This window comes from Caloenas nicobarica, chromosome 6, assembly GCF_036013445.1.
Source record: "Caloenas nicobarica isolate bCalNic1 chromosome 6, bCalNic1.hap1, whole genome shotgun sequence".
NCBI lineage: Eukaryota > Metazoa > Chordata > Aves > Columbiformes > Columbidae > Caloenas > Caloenas nicobarica.
Genome location: NC_088250.1, coordinates 20216124 through 20235691, shown reverse-complemented (window position 1 = coordinate 20235691; position 19568 = coordinate 20216124). Strand labels below are relative to the sequence as shown.

The window sequence follows — 19568 nt, the reverse complement described above, 5'->3', positions numbered from 1 at the left end:
GCCACCATTCCCTAATCAGAACAGAAGCAGCCATGCACTTTTGGCACAAGACAAAGGTACAATCTGATTATAAACCAGAGGAAGCAGTCTAATCCTGAACTACTGTTTCATTCTTACATATTATCAGTGCAGTTACTGCTCAGAAAATTGCCTCTGGAGGCAGACTGAATCAATGTTTTCTGTATTTCAACACAACATAAAAAAGTAGCACTTAATGCATTATGGTGTCTTCATCTGTCTAATGAGAGGCTCCAAGCAATCCAACAAAGCACTGAACAGATTAATGTGACAGAAATAGCAAAATGATTCCTACTCTAGCAGAGGCCACTGGATATCCATCCCTGGATATCCACAGGGTCAGGGACAAGTCACGGATACACGGCGTGTTTAAAGGAAACCAATAAATATTTAACAGTTGATTTCACAAGATAAATTTATGGGGCAAATACAAGCGTCCACAATAACAGAAGCAAATGATCCAGAGCCAGATCCACTACTGTGCTGTATTGTATACAATTCTGAATTGCAGGAGTCAACACGTACACTGCTGTAAGTTTATCAGAAATGCTTATAGTCACTCTTAACTGCCCTTTTTTGTTAATGTTCTGGATATTTCTACCTGACCGGGACAAGAAACTACAAAATACCACTGTTTGGTACCTTACATATTGCATTAGCATCCTAACGGCTGGGAAGGTGATTTGGTGTGACATAGGGCCCAAGTGCTTTTTAACCAACGCAGATATGTATTGTGCTCGTTGCTGGCCGGCCGGGAGTTTATATACAGCAGCCCCGTTTTGCCTCTGTATTTCTTCGCTTCTGTTTTTCCCGATCGCCGAAACCAGCCATCCGCCCGCAGCCTTTCCCCTCGCACGCCGCCAGCAGCGCTGAGGGCGCCGCGCTGCCGCAGCCCAGCAGACGCACGGCGGGTGGGTCGCGGGCAACCCCTCGGCGGGGCTCTGCCCTCCCGCCGGCAGCGACACGAGCAAACAAACAGAGACGGCGCTTCTGTGGGTTCCTGCTACCTCCCGTTCCAGCCCCGCGGGTCGCCGCCGCCGGGAGCAGAGTCCCCGCTGCCACCGAGGCTCCCCCGTCCGCCACACGCCTCCGCCCGCCCCCGGGCGCAGGCCGCGGCGGGGGGAAGCGGGAGCACGACCGAGCGCGGCGCCGCCCGCCCTCCCCCTCCGGCCGCGCCGCTGTCGAAGGGCCAGGCGCTCGGACAGCCCCCCCCGCGGCGGCGCGCCGGTGCCCGGCACCCCCGGGCCTCGCCGCGGGAGCGCACGCACCGACCGCCGCACGGCGCTCGGGGGCCCGGCCCACAGCCCCCCGCCCCCGCCGCGGGGCCCCCTCACGGCCTCCCGCCCCGCAGCCCGTCCGCAGGAAGGCAGGGGCGCCCCCCGCCGCGAGTAACGCCGCCGTACCTGTCCGGCGCTGCGCTCCTCCCCGAACCGACCGCCGCTTTCTCGCGGCGAACAGCCAAGGCTCCGCGACCGCTGAGCGGCCGCCTCAGGGGCTGCGACCCTGCCCGCGGGCACCGGGCTGCTCGGGGCGCGCCCGCCCCGCTCCCGCGGGGCCGCCCTCTCCTCCGCCCCGCCGCCGCTGCGTGGGGCTGGGCCGGGAGGAGACACCCACCCCCTCGGGCACCTCCTCCCGGTCGGGCGGCGGAGGAGGCCGCGGCCTGGGCCGGGGGAGCCGGCGTGGCGGGAAATGGCGGCGGAGCCGGGCTGAGCCGGGCCGCGGGGGGACGAGAGCGGCGCCATGAGGCTGCTACGCGCCCTCCTGCGCGGCGCCTCCCCGGGCAGCATCCCGCAGCAGGTGGACTTCTACTCGCGCTTCTCCCCGTCGCCGCTCTCTATGAAGCAGTTCCTGGACTTCGGTGAGTCCCCGCCGGCGCCCCGGCCCGGCGCTCCCCGCGCGCAGCTGCCGTGAGGAGCGGCGGGCGCGCGGCGCGGCCACGAGCTGCCCGTGCCCCTGTGGCCGGCGCGCCCCGCCCCGCCCCGCAGGGGCTCATCGCTCCTGGGCGCCGGCCTTGCCGGCAGAAAAAGCCTCCGCTTCCTTCCCGGAGAAGGGAGCCCAGTTGGCTCCTTCCCCGGAGCCTGGAATTGTGGCAAGGTTGAAATTCCGCTGAAAACTCGCGGTTTTGGGCATTGCAGAAGTAGCTTGTTTTTCTCCTGCAAAGCCTGCGGCGTTGGGGAGAGAGTGGGGATAGTTATGACAATTGGTGCTGTTAACAAGGTGACCCAGGTGAGGGTTATTAAGCGCTCGGTAAGCTCTCAGCACGCAGCCTTTTAGGGCTTATCGGACCCGTGAAACGTTGAGCGTCAGCTGGCGCCAAGGGGCTGAGACAATCAGCACTTGTCAGTCACACGTGTGTGCCCTGCAAAAGCACCTCACCACAGGCTGCTGGCTCAGGGGTGCGAGAGGAGACGGACACACACATCAGGAGCCATCCCGGAGAACTGGGAATCCAGCCTTCAACAGGAGTAAACTGTTCCTGGTCTTACACTGTGCGCTAAAACCACTCCTAGTGCTCCCAGGTTTGACTGCCTGCTTGGTAACAGAAGAGATCACATGAATCGTTCTGTTCTGCTTCAAAGCAAAGACTACACAGAGAAAGGTCTTGTAAGTCACACTGAGAAACCTTTTCAAAGCCTGGGGATGGAGCCATACTATAATACATTCTGTTTCTGTACCCAAAGCACTCTCATGCACATGAATGTTGTATATAAACTAGCTAATAGTTGTATTGCTTTTTTACATTTTTGTTAAGTAAAACATAACTGAGAACTCATCCTTGGACCCCAGACTTTGTATAAGTAGAAAGACTTATAAAGAAAAGTTTATCTTAACTAACCACTGTCACTTCATCCATCTATTGTAATAAAATGTATCCAACATTTAAAACTCCAGGTTTGTACAGGAGTCCCAACATATATTCTGTCGCTACCATACTTTTAAGCAAAGAATGTAGCAATTTGGAGTTCACTTTGACCTGTATTATTTTACTGCTAAAACACTGATAAAATAATGCTTACTTTAAAATCTGTTTTATTTTCAAGGCACAGTATTTCCTAATGCCAAAAGTCAGGCTACTTTTTTGCTGTTAGTACCTGAACACAAGGTAATCTTGAAAACTTCCCCCTGCCTTTTGCTTACTGGTTTAATAAGAGATAGTAAAAACTAATAACAAAGGCAAAAAAAGGAATAGAGTGCAACATTGAGATGGTGTTTGTAAGATATTCTGGAGCCATTATAATCTGATGGTGTTTTCATTGGGGATTTTTTTGGCTCCTTTCACTAGAGCGAGAGCAGTCAAAAAGCAAATCATAAAATCTGGTAATGCTAACTTTAAAACCAAAAAAAGTCTGCTTCTAGTTCCTCCAGGCTTCGGTCTAGGAAATGAAATATTCCATAGGCAAACTTAGGCCTGGATCACATCCATCAGTCATACCTTGGGTTATAGGTGCACAGTACCTGCTGTAGGACTGTTTCCATTCTCTGCACAGGGAAACAAAGTCATTTTCCCATTCACTGAAGTCTTGCTTACCTTAAGCTGTCTTCCACATTTGACCCAGGATTGCAAAGATACAGCCTCTAGATACAAAACTAATTTGTAAAATGACATCTGCTTAGTATCTGAGGCATGTGAACATTATCTTTACATTCTAATACCTTCAATCTGACTTGTTAATGGAATTTTACCTGAGAAAAGGGAAAGGCCAGTAACAGTCATGTCCAAAATGCAATCTGATTAGGGAGAAGAATGAACTGTTCTGGGCAGAGGTCAGATGTAGGCAACGTATAATACTGGTGTCACTGAGGAGGAACTTCTTATAAGCTATTTACTTTTTAATTAACTGAACATTTTCTCAACAGTGTACTTTATGACGTATCTGAGTCTGATTGTATTAAACTAATCTACTCCATTTCAATTTGGTGAAGATTTTTCCTGTTTTAGACTCCCCCCCCAGCTTCTTCTTTTTCCATGTCCCCTCCTTTAATGTTCTTCCCCAACTCCCCCTTGCCAAACAGAAGGAATGAACTGAGCAGAAACACCAGAGTTAATTTTTAGGAGTTACCTGTTGTGAAACACCAAGCCTGAGGTATGTACTTCACTGCAGCAGATGAACAGGTTAGTAAGTCTAGATGCTGTTAACATGACACTCTAGAAGTCTAGAAAGAAGTCTGGCTGAGAATGAAGTACAGCATTTCTTAGCGTCTTCCCCATTCCACACCCTCCTTTCTCACCTACTAAATCAACCATTGTGGGGGGAAATTTAGATACTGATCCTAGTAACCGCATACAATTGCCACCCACACAGATCACACCTGTTCTTATAAAAGGACAGGTCATTTATCAACAGGTGAAGTAATTTAGCTTCTAGCTTTTAAAAATGTAAGAAAATTGAAAAAGTAAATGTATGGGAGAACTACTATTGTAATGACAAGGCACAGTAGCTGTCCTACTTTCACTTATCTCTCAATATTCATGTGACTTCATTAATGTGTCTTCTGTTCCTGTAAGACAGTGCATTTAAACTACAACAGATTTAGCTGAAAATGAAAAAATATCACATAATTTATGGTAATTCAGTAAGGTCAGTGATCCAGCAGGGTGTATGGGACCATGATACTTTCTCAAGCATCCTTCCCATAGTTTTCTGTGCTGGTTTCATTTGCTGCTCTGACACGCTCAGAATGCCATACTGTTTGATCGGTGCTAGTTACAGTCAATGTTTGCTGCAAATAAAATGAACAATTTACATGGATAGAGGCAATATTTAAAGTTGAATATTTGGGTCTGCAGCTATTGCACTAGTTACTCTTTATGTATTGAAGATTCTCGTTATCATAACAGGGCTGGTAGGTTTCAATATGAATTTACATTCTGAACTGTAAGCAGGCTGCTGCCATGAAAGAAACATTACCTAACCAGACTGGCTGAGTCAACTTTAAAACCAAACCACAGACCTTTTATGCCAGAAAGTAAGAGTTTGTGTAGTTCTCTGCTATGAGTACTGACTTTATTCCGATGTTGTCATATATTTATTTTGGCCTTAGGATCTGAAAATGCTTGTGAAAAGACTTCATTTATGTTTCTGCGACAAGAGTTGCCTGTGAGACTGGCAAACATAATGAAGGAAATAAGCCTGCTTCCAGACAACCTCCTCAAAACACCTTCAGTCCAGCTGGTGCAGAGCTGGTAAGAACAGCATCATTTTGTACCTTTAAGGGTGACCTTCTGCATATACACGAGTTGGAGGAACAACTCATTCTCTTCTATAGAGAGAACATTTCATGTGCTCATTACATGAACATCACTTACTTGGACTGAGTGAACATCCCAATGTGACACAAACCAGAACAGAAACTAAATAAGCAGACTTGGAAAAAAATCTTTAGGAGCAATTAGAGAACCCAAAAGGGAATTAAAAATAATTAAGTACTGCAGATAGTTATGTATGATAATTCAGTAAAACCAAAAATCCACCAAACAATTTTTAATGGGGGAATTACCTAAAATGAAGAAGCTAGTTGCAGAAACCAACAGAAGTAGCCTAATGCAAAAAATGCTTGCAAAACTTAGTCAGAACCATTTAAAAGACAGGTTATTGCAGATTGAGAGTAAAGGTGTGGAAAATACAAAGGAAGAGCAACAGGAAGCTCCCAGAGCCAAAATATTTAAACCAGAAAGAATACAGTGGTATTAAAATAAGAAAGACATCCTTTGTAAAGTAAAATTTGCTTTCAAGTAAGGAACTTACACATAGTGAGACAAAACTTTTGTAAGATGAAAGCAAAACAAATAGATTGCTTGGCAACTGCTAAAAGCACACGGCTATCTGGGAAATCTTTTAAGAGAACAGAAAATCTGCCAGTGAAGAAGTGGGATTGATTAGGTGACTGAATATAAAAAGAGTTATCAATGAAGAGAAAGGCTCTTAATGAAACACAAATGCTTAGATTCTTGTGATACTAAATGACATGGATCAAATGGGAAATGAATTTCACTTGGACAAATACAAAGCAGAGCATGGAGTGGAGCCTCCTCCCCCTGTATACTTGCTTACAACAGAAAAATACATTTTGATGCTACTGGGGATATCTGAATGTGTCAGTTGATGGGCAAGAAGGCAAATAGTGTTAGGAACTAAGTAACAAATGGGGAGGAATACAATTGTACCACTGTGTTAGCCCATTATTCCCCTGAATTGCATGCAGTTTTAGTCACTCCATCCTGAGCAGAAAAGACCAAAAGGGATAATCAGAGGGTTGGAACATTTTCTACGTGAGGAGAAACCAAATAGAATTCTTCAGCTTGGAAAATACACATCTAAGGAAAGGGATGGCAGAAATACTTAAATCATGAACAAGCTGGGAAGATTTTCTAATAACAGGAACTAGCTGGGGCTGCAAGTAAGTGATCACCTACTGGGTTTAAAGCACAAGGCTGATCTTTTATGCATTCTAATTAAATTGTGGAATTCATTGCTCTGGAAATTTTAGAAGAAAACATCATTAACAGATTCAAAAAGATCTAACAAAATTCACGGGGAATAGGTCAATGGCATTTTCAAATACAATGATCTGAAATAAGCAACCTTGGTAGACCATAAATTGCTAACCCAAGGGATCTGGGGGAAAATACTAGAATTGGTTTTTGTCCTGTTTCTTTCATTTAAAGGTATGTCCAAAGTCTTCAGGAGATCCTTGACTTTAAAGACAAAAGTTCAGAAGATTCAGGGGTTGTTAATAGGTAAGAATTTGCTGTCACAAATATTAATATTATGTATAAGGACTGGCAAGAAAATGATAGCCTAAGAAAAATTTCAGCTATCTCCAATCTTTACATAAGAATTGTGGTAATGTTATCCCGTCCCTAAAAGGAGGGTATGTTAAAACATGAAACGAAGCACTTTTACACTGTATCATTCTGGTCAGGTGGTTTTTTGTTACACTGAAGAAGCTACGAATACATTAAACTTGACCAAATGTTTACCAGTTCCTTACTTGTAATGTTGGAACTGATGTATGGAACTTTTCACCTGTAGAGTAGGTTTGGTCATCATTGGCTGATAATAATTGCCATTTGGCAGGCATGGGATGATCTGCATGAAAATGGTGGCAGTTTTCTCTTTTTCTTGGCAGTAATGAAGGTAATAAATAAATAATAATTTTGTAAAGTGTAAAGAATGATTGAAGATAGATTGTTTCAATGCTAGTTGCTTGAAATACGCTATAAAGACTGACCAGTCTCACTGCCGTAGGCAGACCTGTGATATTCCTGTACATAATTGTCTTCATTTTTGTAGGCAGATACTGTGTTTGCCAGAGTATTAAATTAACTCGAGAGTGAAATACTAACAATGTATTAATTTTAGTTTTACAGATACTGTGATAAAAATCCGGAATCGACACAATGATGTAATTCCTACGATGGCTCAAGGAGTAGTAGAGTACAAGGAGAGCTTTGGCATTGATCCAGTGACCTCACAGAATGTGCAGTATTTTTTAGACCGTTTCTACATGAGTCGCATTTCAATTAGAATGCTCCTTAATCAACACTGTAAGTGCCAGTGTTGAAAAGAGGGCAAATGATACCTGTACTACGTCAGTATACTCAGTTTTCATTGTTAATGGCTTAATGTGTACTTAAATGCTTCTTAGGAGTACACTATTTGCTTTACTAAACTCAATACAGTTCTTAAAATATTTATTAATAGTAGGCTTTCAGGTATGGTGAAGATTGGAATTACAGGTTGCCTATAAATTTCTGTTTAGCAAAAATGAAGACACAAACGAAAATTACAAAATTGGGTATTAAATAATATTTTCTTTTCGGCAGCTTTGCTGTTTGGTGGGAAATTGAATCCAGCTCATCCAAAACACATTGGAAGCATTGATCCTAGCTGCAATGTTGTTGACGTTATTAGAGGTAAATTCAGCAGATGAACAAGAATCCTGAAAACTTACATGAATGTCTATACTGAAAGTCAATGCACATCTTGATATACATATACTGCTTAGTTCTTTCCTGCCTGGAGCAGAAGTTTTGATTTAAAGTGTAATAAAATTTTGTCGCTTTTCCCAATAGACCAATTTGTTGTGAGAAAATACCAAATCTCCCTGAGAGTCCACATCCACAGTGTTTTGGTTTTTTTGCGGTTTTTTGGTTTGGTTTTGTTTTTGGCAAACTGTAAAGGATTAACAAAAAAAAAAAGTGAAGAGGGAAATGTAACTTTCTGTCTTTTTATTATAGATGGCTATGAAAGTGCCAAGACACTTTGTGATTTGTATTACATGAGCTCTCCAGAACTCATCCTTGAAGAGCTGAATGGTAAGTGAATGCGGGATGAGGCAATCTCGAACATAACGATGGCTTCTTCTAAAGTAGCTGGTGGTGAAATGTTTTCCTTCCACTTTTCATATAGATAATGCGTCCTCTATATCTACTGTTGTAGCGGGTTGTTGGTTGGTTGGTTTTGTTTTTTTAATCTGGCAGAAGGCTTTCCCTATTCCTCCCTTTAATTAGAAAACTGAAATCAGTAGAAAGGATTTTGACTCTACTGCTGTTGAAATAACAGATTTTAGCAGCTTCCTTCCCCCACGAAGGTTTCTTCTATGTCTTCACCCTACACTGTCTATTGCATCTCACACTCTCTGCATTTCTTATGACACTTTTAAGATTTATACTAAACATTCCATTCTAATTTCTCTTGCTTATTCAGCTATCAGGTTCTTGTAGCTGTAATTAGATATAGTCCACTCAAGTTGTGGTAAAAATTGTTTGAACCCATTGGCTGTGACTTGAAAAAACAGTGTACAACCGTGTTGCTATGAACTCAGAGGGCAGCTATTGTCCTCATAGTTCTTGCTGAATGCTAAAGAGCCTTTCTGACACTACTCATTAAAGTACTTTTCAGGATACTAAATGCCAAGTTCAGACTGACCTACAAAAACAAGCAATCAAAACTGCTTCTGCAAGTAATTACAAAAGCCAAAGTGCAACCACAGTAATGTGGCCTATGAAGCTAAAGGCAAAGACAGTGTGGCCTTGACTACACCTTCCAGATCTTTTCTTCCTACTGTACAAAACCTGTCATTCTGTATCTAGGTTAAAGGGTTTACCTCTCTCCGTCTTTAGAGCACGACACAAAAATCATTTGTGAGAAACTATCAGTCACGCTAGCTAATTCTCTATACTGAAGTGAATGGGTTCCAGAAGCCAGAACAAATAGTTCATTTTTTTTATAAAAGGACTGACAGTGACTTGTGAAGGCGAGTTAAACCTGATCCAGGCCACATGCACATTCCTTGCTGACAGCTGAGAGTGGAGCCCGTTATTTCCACTACCCCCGGCTTTTATATTTTTGCTGGGTACATAATTTATTCTAGATCTTTTGACATCACTAGTCTTTGACATTTATGTTCATAAAGCACTGGTCACTAATGCAGTCTGCTAAGAAATTATTTGTTGAACTGAAAGAACCTTAAGAACTAGAAGAATTTTCTGAGCAACGTTTCCTTAATTTTTGATATAATGAACATGTTCCCATAAGGTATTTTCTAGAATTTATTTTAAAATGTTTGAAAACTAGACCAGTTTTTTAGACAGAACTGTCTATTATTTTTTGTAGGGTTTCTTGTTAGAAATCAGCTAATGTTTAAATTAATCCGAGAATAGGTTGTGCTGTAGTTACTATTTGGTGCATTATAGGATCACAAGATAATTCAGGTTGGGAGGGACCTCAGATGGCTTCTAGCCTGACCTGCTCGAAGCAGAGACAGCTGTGAGGTCAGACCAAGTTGCTCAAAGCTTTATCCAGTTTGGTCTTACAAGTCCTTCAAGGATGATGACTATATAACATCTCTGGGCAGCCTGGTTCGACACTTAACTGTCATGGTGAAAGTTTTTGTCTATATCCAGTATAAACCTCTGTTATTTCATCTTACTTGCTTCTTGTCCTCTAAACCACCTGAAGAGCCTGACTCTGTCTTCATGATAACCTCCTCATAGGTATTAGAAAGCAACTATTATATGACCTAATCAGTGATGCCACAGCGGGTTTTAAGATTAACTTCTAATGCGGCAAGCAAATTTGAAAATCCGGAGTATGACTTTTGATTAACATACAACTTTCAAAAGATTTCTGTTCAAATTTGCTTCGCTTGTAAATTCTTTCAACAGTACAAATACACATTTTGAATTACTATGGGAATGAATAACAGATAAGTAGTTCGCTATTTAATTGACTCTTTTCTCCAGTTAAATCACCAGGACAGCCCATGCAAGTGGTGTATGTGCCATCACATCTCTATCACATGGTTTTTGAACTTTTCAAGGTCTGTGTACTTACACAATTCTTTTATACTTCTTTGTTTACTGAGATTGTATTTGTTTGACTTTTGAACCAATTCTAGATAGCAGTGTGTTTTTGCAAGTGCAAACCTGTTGCTGTTCGACTGCAGGAAGGTACTTAAATTGTACTATTTAGACAAACAGTAACTGCAAAGAAAATGAACAGCTTTGGAAGATGTATCTCCTTTGCCTAGCCACTGAGTACATCCAACACCTTCTTGAGTAGACAGCTTTCTCCAAAAAAAAGTTAAAATGTATAGAGACATTAGTTAATAAAGCAAGTGAGAATAAGATATAAAATTTTTCGGACATCTTCAAATCTGGTATAGGGTGCAACAGGTTCTATAGAGCTTTCCTAAAGCAGTTCAATTCTAGATTTTCTTGATCTTTGTGTCATGTTGCATGTACTATGCATTATAAAGAATTGTACAAATAAAACTGTACATTAAAATATTGTTCTAAAAAATTAAATATTTGGTGTCTGTTCTAATAAACTACATACTGAAACTGAATAAGTATCTAAAAGTGCTCTAAAACCATATATGTTTGTCCTGTTTCTGAAATATGTGATAAAAATAACTTTTCTAAATTGATATTTTAAGATAATATACCAAAATGGTAAGAACACGATTTAAGTTGTACTTGAAAATTGCAGAATGCAATGAGAGCCACCATGGAACATAATGCTGATCGATGCATTTATCCTCCAATTCATATATATGTCACGTTGGGAAATGAGGATTTAACTGTGAAGGTACCCATTTTATTGCTTTTTTGAAGGTTATTTTGAATAGTTTTTTTTCCTTGTCATAGGCACTGTATTACTAACTTTAGCTGGTGATCTGCTTCCAAAAATAGATTGTATGTAATGATGTACTTGCAAGTAACAAGACCATTATGGAATTTCACATACTGCATCTGTAGGAAATTATGAAGAGGTTGCGGTCACACTGAAGGCTCTCCAAAAGAATTCTGTGCTTTTGTCACACTCATGTCACGACTAGCTTATAAGCAAAGTAGCATCTTTATACAATTGTAACATCAGCATTTTGTACATGAAAATGACAGAGCTACAAAGGTGTGACACAACTAAAAAAAGGGAAATAAACATTGTATATTCCATGCAAATCAAACCTCCCTGAAGTACAGTTTGCAGAGTAATTTCGTCTTGTTCTGTACAACATTCATGTTGGATTTCAAAGAACAACTGCAAGCACTGGCTTTTTCATAGCTCTGACAAAACTGTAGTAAAACAGCTCTTCTGACTTACTTCTTCGGTAATAGGTTTTAATAGATTGTATTTAACTGGCATTGTTCCTGAGAAGTCGAGATAAAAATACAAAGAACCTGGCATTTGCTAAAATTAGTAGGTATAGATACTGACTTCAGACAAAACTGAGTTATGAACAAGGTAAGAGTAACATACAAGTAGAACTTTCTTGCTTCCAAGAGGTTATGAACGCTTCTTATGGTAGTATTTTATTTAAATGTTTTGGGTTAAGGGATGAAAGGATTCATTCTCTCTCTGGTCATTGCTGTAGCTCAGAGATGAGACTTTATGAAAACCCACAATTTAATACAGACAACTTTATATTATGTTTTACCTGAACTTTCTCTGGATCACTGTTTGAAAGAAGCTGTATTTTTATAAAATGCATTCAGGGACATAATGCTACATGTTCCTTCTTGTTCCAGATGCGTGATCGTGGTGGAGGTGTTCCTATGAGGAAAATTGACAGACTGTTCAACTATATGTATTCAACAGCACCACGTCCACGCGTTGAGACATCACGAGCTACACCTTTGGTATGCAAATCTTTTATACCTTGTCATCTTGGATACATTTAATCGTCAGAAAAGAAACCACTTAGCCAAAGCTATGACGTACTGATATTATAGATGCGAGTATCACAGCTTAATTCAAATATTTTTCTGAGAATAACTGGAAAATTGCATAAAATCCTGAAATACCAAAAACTATTTAAACGCGTTCAAGATTCTGTTTTTCTCTACCAAATATAAAGATCAGCTACCCAAAGCAGAACACTTTGCTGTGCTGCATGTGCTGCAGTAAGGACAGGACCCTGAATCCTTGTTGTGGCAACTAAATTAAAGGAACAATAACTATAGCAATGATTTCAGATCAAGTCCACAGTTTCATTTGTACTGTGCAGTCAGTTGTACCACCCCCCTGCAAGGATGAAGGTAACGCAGATGTGACAGGGCATACAAAGAATGTACTTTGGTTCTGTGTGAACTTAATAGATGCACAAGAAATAAAGCCTTGGCTCTCCGTAAGAAGCTCTGAACAGCTTTCCTGAATTTATTCTCTCACATTGCATCATTCAGAATGCGTTTTTTAAATGTATACAGTGTTCTGCATCTGGATGACTGTGCAACTCATTAAATACTAGATCTTTAAAGAGAAGTGTCCTGTATGTTCATTGAGAGATTACCTCTAAAATTTAGTAGGCAAAAAAAATATATGTACTTAACACTTCAGGGCTATGTCCAGCTACTGGAAACAGGGCTAGACGGAATTTAAGTAAAAGCTACAAATTCATAGATGTTGCTTCTTGAACCTTTTTTACATATCCTGATGGTGATCTGACTGAAGTACTCAGTGTTGTTATTACAAGATCAGCAGTTCCATGAGGCATAAGAGAGACTCAGTATGGTTTTCTCTAATGGTGTCATCTCTTCTTGAGAAAGCAACCATAATACAAGAAGTGTTGTGTAGCAGCCCTGTCTGACAAAGGAATAAAACAGTTTTCTCATAATCGCAATCATCCATGCATTCTTCTGTTTCTGGGCTCTATAATAGTTCTGGGGGGCATAATAGTTTACATGTGAACAACTTCTCTTCCTGTCAAACATCCTGTGCTTAGTTTGTCTATTTACCAAAACCACCACTGATTGATGCAATTAATGAAAATACACTTTTTCTCCTGGACCAGGCTGGATTTGGTTATGGCTTACCCATATCACGTCTGTATGCACAGTACTTCCAAGGAGACCTGAAACTGTATTCCTTAGAAGGCTATGGTACAGATGCAGTTATTTACATAAAGGTATGATGTAACACTTTACTATTTAAATTTTATCAGCAACTCTAATTTAACTGCTAATGGAAATCCTTGATCTGTTACTGTAACTTTGATTAAAAGAATCGTCAGCTACAGTCTTCTCTACTTACAGGCCTTATCAACAGAATCGATTGAAAGACTCCCTGTATACAACAAAGCAGCCTGGAAACATTATAAAGGAAACCATGAAGCAGATGATTGGTGTGTGCCAAGCAGTGAGCCAAAAGACATGACCACTTTTCGCAGTATATAGCATTTTCCTCAACAGTTTGTAAGAAGTAGGTATGTCTATAAAGGGAATTTAAAAGACCTGATTTATACCAAGATGCTGAGTCACATTCAACATGTGAACATAATTGTAAGTGGAGTAACAGAAGGTTCAATGTAATTATTCTTTTCTGGAATTTAAAAACAAAACATCAAACAAAACCCAAGAAAAACTCCAAATCTGTACATACCTTTAAATTTTAAGTGAGAAGGTCACACTTAATTTGTTCCACTTTCTATTTATGACTACTTTCAGTGGCTAAGTCAAAGCAGCAGTTATTTTGGGTTTTGTAGGGACAAATGCGATCTGTATCACATCTTGTGAGAAATGTATTAATTCATATAATTACAAAATTGTTTTAATAGAAGAACTATTGAAAAAGCTCACCAGTGCATATTTCCATTATTAATGAAAAACTCATGTAAGAAATCTGGAGGAACTCATTGCTACACGTTTGTACCTGTATGGCACTTCCTATTCTTTTATCTTAAGCATGCTGAAGCCTAATTTTGCAAAGTTAGATATTTTGCTTACATCAAGGTTTTTTGCAGCTCTAGAAATCACACTTAGGTCTGTAGGGATTAAAAATAAACAGAAGAAAAAAAAAAAAAATCAGTTCTAGCTGCTACCACCAGTATAAGGTATCTCAGGTATATGTTATCAGTCATATTTCTTTGGTTGTAAAGTGCATATTGAATACATCTGAAAAACTTCTTTTGCCATGATCATTGTGAATTAGCAAGTAGTGTTGGGTTGTGTATAGTAAAGATGCTATCTTGCATTTTCTTGTATTTCTGTAGGTAATACCAAAATGCAGTATCAGTGTTCTAGCCCTACTGAGATCTCAGACTCTGGGGTATGTCAGATTACAGCTGTAAATGGAAACTACTTTAATAAACAGATTTTTAAAATTTGCCCTCACTTAGGGCATTTTTATTACTTTGACAATAGAAACTACCTTCTCAGGAGTATTTAATAAAAAGTGGAATTAACAGGTTTTGAAAATACATTTGTGATGTGCTTCTGGCCTCGTTTCTGTAGTTACTGGAAGTCACACTACAACATAAATGAGGTAAGCAGAATGTCTTTATCAGTCAAAGACAAACTGTCAAAACATACGGGGAAGACAGAAAGGAATGAGTATAACATTTCAGGTACAAAGTCCTTTTTTAATAAAGGATTCAACTTCTTTTAATGCCTATTGTGCCACCTTGGTTCAAATCATACACATCTATGTTGCACCCTAATCCCTATTTTAGGAGTGATACAGTTAAAGACATCAATAACTAAGCCTTTCTCAGTTAATTGATTGCATGTAATTCTGTGATTTTTGTTCTGTAGCAGACATGCTGAATCCCTCTCAGAAAGAATACGCCTAAATTTTTCTAGTTTATTAGCCCTGCACAGAGCAGAAAGCGAGATACCAGAGTGAAGGGAACAGCCGGTGTGTTAAAAATTTAAGTAATGCTATTCTAGTTATAGCTGAGCCAGATTAAAGATTATCACCTGCAACCAGCCTAGTTCTGCATAACAAGAAAATGTTTTATGCCCTGGTCAAACTCATGTAGGTCACTTTAACAGGAGTAGTTTACAGAATATACACAGTTAAACTAAAACTCTGAAGGAGGATTAATCTAGCTTAATTGCCACCAGAACAGCACAGTTACCTGCTCTACTCAAGCTTGTGGGCCCTCTGAGAGGGCCCTGTTCATCTTCTTCATGAGGACGCGAGGTGGTGGCTGGCATACCTCTCAACCTGCATGGCTACAAGTGAGGAGAATCTCTAGCTGTGCTTTTCTTCAACCCTGCAAGAGGATGTATGTGAGAAATTCCATATATTGTAAAACGAGGCCTGTACAAAACTTAGAGGGAATGCCTGCAGCTATTGCTTTTGCTACACTGAAGCCGAAAGTTACAGCAAGGGATTTTAAAAACTCAACTCTGAAGCTGAACATTCTAGCTTTCACGTCAACTTTGAAATGTTTAACTAACTTAATGGAACTGATTTCAGTAGTATCTGAGATGTATCAAGATATGTTTCCAAAAAAAGCTAACACTGTTTTCTAGGAGGTCTGTGAAGTTTTTCATATGGTATTATTGAAATAAAACCTTTCATGCTCTCAGCTAGCTACCAGTTGAATTCTGATTATTAGTACAGCTTGCTGTGTAATTATGTTTGTATCTATCTCCTTACATGCCACCCCATGCAATTGTGGCAAAAACACAAATGTAGTAATGTTTTGGTTTACAATGTTTAACCTTACAAGTTCGATCTTTGATTACTTTTGATTTAAATAGAAGTTCAGAAGATCATTTTTTTGCTTAGTAGTTTCATTACTGTACTGAAGTAATTGCTAACACACTGGCTAAGTTGAAGTGAATCACTGTAGAAAATTGGTATACTAGCTCAGCTGTCCAGATGCTGAGATTAATAGTTTTGTATGCAAATGAACTGTCTTGCACTGTAAAATTAATCTTGGTTTGTGTTAACATACATTTTTGAAAGAATCACTACATTTATTCATTAAAACTATTAATATTTTAAAAATTAAACTTTCAGTTGGGTGATTTTGTGGCTTGGTATTGAGCTAGTTTCATGGAGCCAGCCTCCTCATTTAGCACCTGACAGATGTTAAATGCTGTGGTCTGTGATAATGTTCTTATGCTCAGGTGCCAGGTGAGTTTATCATCCCTGCTGTGACCCCCATTTAAGTACAAGAGCTCTGCACACAAGCAAACCTTTGAAACCATTATTTCCAATAGTCTCCTGCCTGAGAAACAAACTCTTCACAGGGTGCAACATTCAGTTCGGTAGGCTTAAAGGGAAAAAGGTAATACGTGATTGTATCAATAGTCTCTGTTCTAGCTGAAAGCATTTAACTGAGAAATAAACTTCCTTGACTGAGCTAATCAGAGGGGTTTTACACGTGTGACCCCAAGCATTTGATCATTCCGTACTTCTAATTCTCCTGTCTATTAGCAGTATGGCAGCATTCCTCTCAGGCTCGAGGTTTGTAAGTTTGGAGCACAAACTCAAAGCTACTGGAAACAAAGTAAATAAGTTAAATCTTGACCAAAGAATGGTTTCTTAATGCAAAAACCCCCTGAAAAATCAAACCTCTTTTAAAATGTAATTATTACCAACATTTTCAAACTTTATTTTGGAAATGCATAGTGTGCAGAAGCATTTCCACACAGTCCTGTTGCTGAAATTCATAAGACATTTATACAAAAAAAATAATAACTGTGAAACACCAACAGTGAAGTTCATTCATTTAATTAAAATGAAAAACAGTCCATAGATTTAAAGGAGAACTTGGTCCACAGAAATGAATTATGTAAGTTTTGTTCTAGTCTATTCTATGGTGGAATTGATGTTTAAACTAGTCTGTATTTCTGGAATAATCTAATTAAAGGAAGTGCTGTTGTAGTATCTCTAGAAAATAGTATGTAAATATACAAAACACCAATTAATGCTCTAAACTATTCTGAGAATCAAATCCTCCTTTAAAGAGAAATAACCTGTAGTCTACAATTGAACATTTAAATACAATGCAGAAACCCAGTGCTTCAGTGATAATTTTTCTTACAATTCTTCCCTCAGTATTTTAAGTTTGAAAAACAGTAGAGTTTAAAATTAGCAAATATATAAATTTGGTCCACAAAAATCTTGTAGCAGGTAGAAAAGAGAAATACATGTATTGCAAATTGATCTTATTCGTAGCATAAATCTAGAAAACTATGTATTATTTAGGAAAAATAGTTTAAAAAAGATCTTATTTATAGGTTTAAACCTTGTCCCGACACCATATGGGTAGTGTACAGAAAACTTAATATTATGCTCAATATATGTAGTTTGTGAAAACTACTTAATATTTCTTGTTATTTTCTCAGCAAATTGCAACATACAGAATTCCAAAGCAATGTGCTACTACAGTGAACCATGAATGAAAATCCCAGAAAAACAAGAATTTAAACAAAATAATCCATAAATTTGAAATACATGCTTTCTTTTTAAATTAATTTGACATTACCGTTTTCTTAAACTTAATTTTTACTATACATCTTTAGTGGCAACAGATAAACAGACTGTCAGACTGGATTTGTTGGCAGGATTTTTCTATTGTCCCTCTATCAGATTCAACTCTACCAAATGCTAGTTGACTAATAGTGGAATGTTTTTTAGTATAGTATTCTACTTTTCACGAACATCAATTTCAATGAAAAGGGCATATGAGGTCTTAGAAGCACAAATATTACTTAAGGCAGAAAGTTAAATTATTGTCTGTTAGTACAGTAGAGTCAACTAGGAATAAAAATACTGAAAACATGATTTCATTTTATTGGGTTGTAATGGGGAGGGACCATAATTAAAAAGTCAAAAACCACCTACCATGTTAAACTGTTGCACTTTCCCTCCTCCCTCAATTGTACAATTATATACAAATCTGCTGAACTTCCTCAAGATGAAGCAAATCTGCACTAAAATAAAACAGGGTCATTTTAGCAGCTTGATTCAAGAGTAGTTACCACTCTGCCAGTCTTGCGAACTTCTCTCTCCTTCTTTTGAACCTTTTCCTTCTGCTTTTCCAGTTTTTCTTGTGTTTTTCTAATATCCTTAATTTTTTTCTTGATTGTTGATCGGTCATTTTGACTGGAAACTCCCAAAGCCTTTGCGGGGGGAAAAACAAAAAGAAGAAAAAAGAAACAAAAATACCTCATCATGAACAGTTTAAAGTGTTATTTACTTTGCTGCAAGGCAGTCTGTTTATTTGAAAAATAAAGGCCTAAGTCCTCAAAAGCATGGTAAGTTATCATCTGGGTAACAAGGTAAGTGAGGAATCAAGGGCCTGCTCTTGTGAAGTAACAGCTACTCGTTCCATTTTATACACCTGTAGACACCTGAGAATTTCCAGCAATCAGCATAAGTAGTAGTTTAAAAATATTTTTCTAGCTCCTTTTATACAAGACGAATATATATTCAGTAACTACTGTTTAATTTTTAACATTAAGGATTTTAAAGTGTATTATGAAAAAGTGTATCCAGTAAGTAAAAGGTACGCTGTGATTTTTGATCAGCAGGTGGCACTACCCGATTCCAAGTTAAGGACAGCACTTGCTCACACGCTATGGAACTCTGGCATAAGGTGTAAATTATGCTTTAAGCATCAACATCCAAAGTTCCCCAAATAGAGACAGTCATTTGACAGACCAATAACAGGTACTTCCTCTGTGTCCAAGGAAATATTTATTTAACAAAATACAGGACATTTAATGTTGCACATTTATTCTAAAATGCAGGTATATTTTAGAGATTGAAGTTGGACACTTATTTTTCTTCCACAACACTCAAATCCTACTATTGATCATTAAAAATAATTTGCCTTATGCCAGGATAGACCAATGAGCCTCATTTTAGTCACACATCTTGCCCATCCGAAATGCAGTCTGGCAATCTAATGAGAAAGAAAATCAGGGAGTTTCATAACACTATAAGGTATCCATACCATGTGGCTTCCAGAGGCAAGAAAAGGGTCAAAAGAAAGAATAGATGTTTTCAGCAGGAGTAAAAACCAAAAGCATTTAAAAGGTCATCATGTAGGATTTTAGCCTTCCCATTTGAAGAGATATGGAGGAAACAGATTTCTAAAACTGGATCCTGCAGTTCTGTGCATTTGAGTTGGCCAGATCTTGTTTTGATGTGACCTTATGCTGAGATTTATGATAGATATATCAAGCCCCTTTGGGGAATTATGCTTACTTTGACTTCCTCAAGATACAAACAAGGAAGAAATACTTAGTATTTTTCTGATTAAAAATGGATTGTCTTTAATTATGCAATCAATTACTAAAT

General features: G+C 39.2%; 2 protein-coding genes across 8 annotated transcripts in view; one reads left to right on the top strand and one right to left on the bottom strand.

The window, feature by feature from the left end:
- The first annotated feature begins 1758 nt into the window (after positions 1–1758).
- PDK1 (pyruvate dehydrogenase kinase 1) lies at positions 1759–16267 on the top strand. The gene is made up of 11 exons (XM_065637285.1): positions 1759–1876; positions 5062–5203; positions 6686–6757; positions 7383–7567; positions 7847–7936; positions 8261–8338; positions 10268–10344; positions 11016–11114; positions 12056–12166; positions 13318–13431; positions 13559–16267. Exons 1-11 carry the CDS (start codon positions 1759–1761, stop codon positions 13697–13699), a joined length of 1227 nt encoding a protein of 408 aa, XP_065493357.1. The 3' UTR covers positions 13700–16267.
- A 643-nt stretch (positions 16268–16910) lies between these two features.
- LOC135990246 (neurabin-1-like) overlaps positions 16911–19568 on the bottom strand; it is a 55358-nt gene continuing 52700 nt past the window's right edge. For all 7 annotated transcript variants that reach the window (XM_065637766.1, XM_065637767.1, XM_065637768.1 and 4 more), the window contains one exon: positions 16911–18385. In XM_065637766.1, the coding sequence (XP_065493838.1) occupies positions 18218–18385 (168 nt within the window). In that variant the 3' untranslated portion in view covers positions 16911–18217. The remainder of the gene's footprint in view (positions 18386–19568) is intronic.

Excerpts from the sequence above, each read along its gene's own strand:
- PDK1 (XM_065637285.1), top strand. The coding sequence starts at position 1,759 with ATGAGGCTGCTACGCGCCCTCCTGCGCGGCGCCTCCCCGGGCAGCATC. Across the intron at positions 8,339-10,267 it reads CATCCTTGAAGAGCTGAATG|TTAAATCACCAGGACAGCCC; the intron begins GTAAGTGAATGC and ends TCTTTTCTCCAG. Across the intron at positions 11,115-12,055 it reads ATGAGGATTTAACTGTGAAG|ATGCGTGATCGTGGTGGAGG; the intron begins GTACCCATTTTA and ends TTCTTGTTCCAG.